This window comes from Erithacus rubecula (genome assembly GCF_903797595.1).
Source record: "Erithacus rubecula genome assembly, chromosome: 3".
Classification (NCBI taxonomy): domain Eukaryota; kingdom Metazoa; phylum Chordata; class Aves; order Passeriformes; family Muscicapidae; genus Erithacus; species Erithacus rubecula.
In genome coordinates, this window is record NC_136689.1 from 11,013,042 (window position 1) to 11,020,381 (window position 7,340).

General features: G+C 35.8%; 1 protein-coding gene across 1 annotated transcript; it reads left to right on the forward strand.

Moving 5' to 3' along the window:
* The first annotated feature begins 3,099 nt into the window (after nt 1–3,099).
* On the forward strand, nt 3,100–6,235 carry LOC306800458 (uncharacterized protein). The gene is made up of 4 exons (XM_079302557.1): nt 3,100–3,172; nt 4,227–4,364; nt 5,487–5,564; nt 6,069–6,235. Exons 1-4 carry the CDS (start codon nt 3,161–3,163, stop codon nt 6,165–6,167), a joined length of 327 nt encoding a protein of 108 aa, XP_079158683.1. The 5' UTR covers nt 3,100–3,160; the 3' UTR covers nt 6,168–6,235.
* Nucleotides 6,236–7,340: the final 1,105 nt, after the last annotated feature.

Consider the following 7,340-nt stretch of genomic DNA (forward strand, 5'->3'; position numbering starts at 1 on the left):
CAAACTATCACAGAGGAACTTCAGGCAGTAAGATGAAGGAGCTCAGACAGGTATGAAATAACAAAACAATACAGTTGGATGCTAGACCTGATTTGAGTGTTAGTGGGATTTAAAAGGAGAAAATGTAATGAAATTTTATTGTTCTTACTCTTCTTCTTCTTCTTCTTCTCCTTCTTCTTCTTCTTCTTCTTCTCCTCCTACTACTACTACTACTACTACTACTACATTTTCTAATTTTCTAGGGATTAGTCCTCTTTGAAGTTAATCCTCTTCAGTACCTTCAACCTACAGTAAAATAAAAACTTCTACAGATTACTTCATAGCACTTGGTACAACTTCTGGAATTAACATCTATATGTACATACATGTGACATGCAATATGTGTTTACATAGAGCGCAAAAGTAAAGTAAATTTACTTTCAGAAGTAAATACAATAGTTATAGAACTATAAACTAACAAGTTCACACAGAAAGAGTACAATTAAACTTTTTTACTGTTCAATTGCTACCAGTATAAACCACATTGAGTAAGTTATATGAAGTTCTACATTCATATTGTGAATACAAAAAACAATGCAATTCATATAAAAGAACAGTGTGCTCTGTAATTTATCACCTGCACGTGAATATTTACAAACTGTTAACAATAAAGTTGTTGTAAAATAAAGTAACATAAAAATTAACATTTTGTTCTACAGAGTTTAGGGGTTTTTTCTGTTTAAATAGAACCTTCAAAACGTGCCACCCACATACAGCCTGGAACATGCCTTGCCTGGAAATCAACACACCTGAAAGGATGGAATGCTGAAATAAGATAGTTTCACTCTGCATCATCTACTGAGAGTAGGTGGTCAGAAATTAATAGAAGTGGAAGAAGACTATTTAAAAGGGACTCATCTGACAGAATGGTACCCCAGGAGCCCTACAGAAGTGCACAACCAGGAGATGAGTATTATCCACAAGGTAGGCAACTTTGATTTTATTACTGCTTTTTCTAGATGAGTTTTGTGCAGTAATTTAATTTCTTCCTTTTTACTTTACTACTGCAACGCAAAATGAATTTATGAAAAAAAGTCCAATTAAAATACAACCTAATATTTAGAAGAAACTGCTCTAAATCATGCTATGTGTTTCAGGTGGCAAAGTTACAGGAATTACAGCAAACTGCTGGAAAACTGGAGAAACTAATTTTTAATTTGTTTGTTAGTAGGAAATAGTTTATACTTAGTTGAATTTATTACATCAAATAATGTCAGTTTTCTAGATACTGTATGAATTTATGAAAAAAAGTATTTCAGAAAAATAGAAATAGATTTTTAGAAAAACCCACACATAAGACTCTTCACATATTATATAAACGTAATTATATACAATACACAAAATTATAAACAAATATATGTAATTTTATATATATAGTACTTTTAAAAGGGTTTCCTCATATTATAATAATATGATTTAATAAGGAGATTCCAACAGGCTGACAGATAGTTGGAGGTGTTTTATAAAATGAAACAGGGCACCATTACTGTTGGATCTGTAATTTTTTCTTATATGTACATATATATACACAAATAACAGGATGAGAATGCTGGAGCAGCTGTCTTGAAGCTTTCATTCCATCATAATCATCAGTCTCATTTGACAGAGCCAAGCACATGAGATGGAAACAGCTTCAGCTGCTAGCACAGCAGACAAAATTCTCTTTGTTACAAAGTCTTTTAACAACTTTCTAACCAATGTCATAATGTTAAAAGCTGACAAGCGTTTGCTCAGGCCAATAGATAAAGCTGCACATACATCTTGCTTTAGACAATGCTTGCTTGTGGTAGCCTAAAAGCAATAGATAAAAGTTCCTTATTAAACTTACATACTTCCATCCTGCTTAACATTTTCCCAAGGCCTATCTCTGCACAGCTCACAGCCCTGTTGTTTCTCGTCCTTGCATCTCCAGCATTCCTGCATTCTTACATTCTGAGATTGCCTTCACAAGCTTTTGAGAGTTTTCTACCTTTTCTATTTCCCACACAATTTTTCTGTTTATTCATTGGATAAATATATTTAACTTTCAAATGTTCCACCATAAGATCTGAACTCGTTAGGTCAATCCCAGAACATCTGTAAATGCAGAGCATAGTGAATAAGCAGGAGCTAACAATCACCTACACTTGGGTGACTTAAAACTGTAAAACTTTCTTGATTTTATTAATCCTCCTGTCTTCTTCTCCAAATTCCAGAACTTGACAATGTATTGCCCTGGGAGCTGCTTCTTCCTCTTAGCTGCCTTCCTCACTGCTGCATCCTTTGGTAGCCCCCAGCACAGCAGCCACCAATGCTTCCAGAGTGTGCCCTGGGGTGAGCTTTTACAGCAGCTGGAGCAACTGGTGAGTCAAAGTGTAAAACACTGACACAATCCATAGATGTCGTTTTACATCTTTCTCCAGTTTTAGGTGTAAGGAATTCTCAAATGTGTAACTGCCAGATTATGATTTTTTCCTCTCACATAATCAAAAAGTTATGAGTCAGATGGTCCTTTTCTCCAAACCCAAGAATCTTAAGTTTAGATTTTTTAGTTTGCACTCATCCTGTTGAATATATGACATTTGTGTGTCTTCCCAAGAAGAGGACAAAGTAATCTGGGAGTTCTTCTAATTGGCATCAGCTGATACTGTAATACCATAATGTACTTTTGCCATTATGTAATCCCACTGAAATAAAAAGACATTCACAATCACAAAGTTTTTGGTAGAAATACTCTCTGGAGCTGTTTTTGAAATCAGCTATATGGAAAGTTTCCCACTTTGGCTTCTTTTGTGGCCTGCTCTTTTCTCAGCTGTTGAGTTCCTCAATAGTTCCTCTGTACATACCAACATCCCTGGAAAATTTGAACAAAGTTGAAACAAGCAGCTATTCTTTCCATTTCAGACAGGCTTAGGAGGCAAATTAATCTTCTTCAGACTCATGAGATATAATGTCAGTGTCGTCACTTTTACCCTTCATTGTTAAGAAACCAAATGAGAAGTCACTTCTATGAATTGTTTAGATAATAAACCTGGTTAGCATATGCTTATAGTTTCTTTATTATGTTTTCTTTAAGAACAAAAGAGGCTTTTCCTTGGAGTGTGAGGAAGTGAGCAATGAAGATTTGTGTTTCCCTGAGCAGATGCTGAAAGCAGTAAGTAGAAAAACACAGGTACTTGACATTATCTCACTGTAGCATCTCTACCTCACACAGCCTATGCATCTTGTCATGGGAATTCTACTCTAGAATTGTGCCACGTTATAGTACAGGCTTAAATGATAACTCTGACTTTTGACTTTTAAGTCTAAATTATTTCATGGAGAGGTTATAAATGGAAATCACTGTTTTCTTCTTTTTCCTACTATTTAAGTAACGATGCCACTTTTACAAGAAAGGGGTTAGATTTTTCTTGTTAGTCCTCCTGTTAAAAGGAGAAAAATTAGTTGGAATCAGTCTGGTGGCCTGGAAACAACCAGAACAGCATGCTGGCCTCAGTTTCAGTCAGAAGCAGATCCCATGAAGGCAGTGCAGGGGTAATTCCAGCACATGCATCACTTCATGTGCACAGCTCACTTTCTGTCCAGACCTGCAATGCCACAAAATAAGGTGCTGGTTGAGAATGTGGTACTGCATCCCAGCTATTCATTCTACCTGTTTCCACTTCATCTCTTCAATGGATCTTCTAAAATGCACCCTGTGAACAAAGGGGAAGGATGGCAATATTGGCCTCTCCTCTATTTCATCTTCTCCGAGGTAGAGGGAACTGCTCTTCATCAGACAGAGACTGTGCTTGGGAGGAAAGCCCTGCACAGTCTGATATCTTGGGCCTGAATTCAAAAGATCTGCTTTTGCCTCTTGGTCTTTTATTGACTATTGCTTATGCATTATAAATTTTGAAGTATATAAATGCAGCTCAAAAATGCAAGATATACTCACTTTACAAAATAGGGGTCCTCCTATTCAATTCAAGCAACTTGAATTGAAGCAACTTATGAATTGTAACTGGAAGTTGAACATAAAATTCCTGATTTCCAAATAAATGCTATCTTTGCAATGCATATTACTAGCTAGAATTTTTGGACTGAAAAATTTAGAAAAGCACAGAAAAGTGGCAAAAATTGTTTAACAACTTATGATAATTGGACTTAAGTACTTGAAAAACCAACTCATATTTAAATGCAGAAACCAATTTTTTTTTTCATCACAGGTTAAATATGATAATGCAGCCATTGTTCATATAGTTCATGAAATTGCTGAGTTTTTCAAGAGAGCAGACACTCCTTTTCAAGTCAAGAACATTTTTCTGAGAGGAATGTATGAGGCTCATGCTCAGCTCAAGACATGTGTAAGTACTATTTATTAATTTATATTGCATGATATTCAAGTCATGGTGAATAAAACTGATAATGCATATGCTGAAAATGTAATAGAAAACTTAAAAGACTACATTTTCAAACAAGGATACCTAAATCATATGTTTGAAAGTAAAGTCAGGCATCTTTCAACTTGTTTACTGAGCTGGATGATACAGGCAATTTTAAATTCACACATTTTATTTATGGTCTTGTTTAAAGACATGATGCCTAAATGTGACTTTCTTCTCCTTAAAGACTGCACTAGTTCTAAACAGAAGTACTTACTATTTTGACTAAATATCAGTTTCATATGTTTTTCTTCAAGTACTTATGACTTCTGTCAAGACAAGCTAACAAAGTATTACATTCAAGTTGTAGGCAAAAAATTTTGGGTCAGTATTCAGCCTATTTCAGCTGAGCAAACTACTTAAACATATATGCACAAATAGTTAACTCAGTTGGGGTCAGCTTAAGAACTATTTACAGAGGACAAAGCCTCAGATTTACTTGCAGCTTCCCTCACATTTAATGCCTGTTCCAGGCACCAGATTTGCCAACAAACCTGCAGGAGAGCAAAACTGGGCATACAAAGCACACTGGGCATAGAGCCTGCCCATCTGTGCACTCTCCACAGGGCAGAGAGCTGCCCATGGCTGGACACTGGCCTGAGCAGGAGCACAGCAGCACTGACCTCCAGCCCACACTGCTGCTCCTGGCCAGGACTAGGTGTGTACAGCTATGGACAATAACTACTGCCTAATACGAATATATACACTCATACACATCAATAATTATTTGGTGTTACTGATAGAACATAATCACAACTGTACATCTGTAACACTGAATGTCAATGATCACCAAATCTGAAATCTGCTTCCTTCAGACAGCACACACTGACAAGACCAGTATTGTGACAAAACAAAAAATCCATAGACCCTTGCCTTGCCCTGAACACTGATATATTCATTTCCTGATCTCACTGCAGACACAGAGTGTGCTGCACTTAGTGCTCTCAGTCAATGACCATGTCCATCAGAGGGCACTGTTTGAACTTTTATTTACTAGTCATTGTTCAAGCTAACAGTTTCTTTTCTTTTTCCTTAAAATAACAGCTGAAGTCCAGGCGTAACATCAGCCATGAGTCTATAGTGAAAGACTGCTTCAAAAAAATGGATGAATTTGTGGCCAAGGTAAGTAGGCTGTTTCTTTCCAGCTTAATTTAAGGAAGTCTAAAGATAAAAAGCAGATTCTTATGCAAGAAGTCCCACTGCTGATCAAAGCTGCACATACCTGTGAAATTGTGCCCCACTTCCATGCATTATGGATTTTCACTCACTGAAAATCTTCTGGTCCACACTCATGTCAAGGCCAATGTATCATGACAGACTTAAAAAACACTTAGTTTTAATTCAGCACCAAAACCCATGACAGTCTGTGCGCTTTTAGAAAAAAACTTTACATCACATGGGTCAGGATTACCCATGTGTCTGTTGGTAGAAAAGAAATGGTTATCATATACACCAAAGAATATTCGTACATTAGACAAACTTCTTAAAAATTAGTATTAAATTTTTGTTAAATTTCTTTTAAGTAATTATATGCTTGTTCTCAACTCACATTTTGCTTGCCACAATATTGAACATAATGTTTACAAACCAGTTAATAGACAATTCTTAATAACCTTTTTTTCACAGTCAAATGACCACTGCATTTGGCAAGAGATCCATGCACATTCCAGAGAGATACTCCAAAGAATTGAAAACTACTCTTTCAAGAGAAGAGCAACACATTAGCAAAGCCAGTTGCCATCAAATACTTCAAGGTTCTACAATCAAGCAAGATGCAAAAATTAAAGGAAGAAAAAAACACTTTTTTCATTTAGGATTATAAACAGATTAACTTATTTTTGTCAAGATATTTTTATAAACTACTATAAAAGTTTAAGCCTAATAAAAGAATGCAAAAACCCCTATGGAAATATATTTGTATTTATTTGTTTAAAAAAAACAAAGGTGACATTTTTCATAAAATAAGTATCATAGATAAAATGCTCAAAAATATGCTTTCAAGCTAAAAAGTGAGCATATCAATTACAATATTTGATTTCACAGTACCTCCACCAAGCTCTGAAAATACAAATCTCTGGCAGCCTAATGTTTTTCCAATGTACATCTCACATTTGCACTCTTGCACTTTTACCACTGCAGTCACAAGGTTTCCTAACCATTCATGTGTGAAAAAATCAGCCTCTTTCCACAACACTGTGCTGCCAGGCTTCCACAGCCATTCAGGAATTCTGAGATTGCAGTTTGATCATCCAGATATAAAATTTTTGTATGTATAGCTATTTTTAAAACAAAACAAAATAAACAAAACAAAACAAAATAGACAAACAAATAATCTCTGTGTTCTGTTGTAAAGACTGGGTCTCTCAACAGCAGAACACCTTTAAATGCTCTCATGGTATCTAATAGGCACTGGCAGCACTGCATACTGGCACATTTTTCCAAACAGCTCACTGATTATTTGAGAGCCTGTAGAAGAAGATAACATCTATGAAACTGACAGTTTTGAAGGAGAGAAAGGAGGGGTACAGTGAGAGCACAGTGTTTCATAACATCTTTTAGCAGTGAGATATGACTTTTTCCTGTGGTTCCTCATGTCTAGGCACTGATTTTTAAGCTGTCTCTTCAGACAAAGATGCTAAAACAGATCAGCAGACCGCCAAAGATTGTAATATGTACACTTAACTTAGATTGCACAAAGATGAAAAGAGTAAAAATCTTCGTAATAGCCTATGTGTGTGATTTTCTTACCATTTTTGGACACTGGTTTTTTGTTTGGTTGGCTGGTTTTAAATCTGGTTTTAGTCTTTACAGGCAGCTTAGCACCTCACTTCAGTGTAACTTTCCCAAATTCACATCATACCTTCATCTCTCCTTTCAAAAAATGGCTTCAGAAAAGAG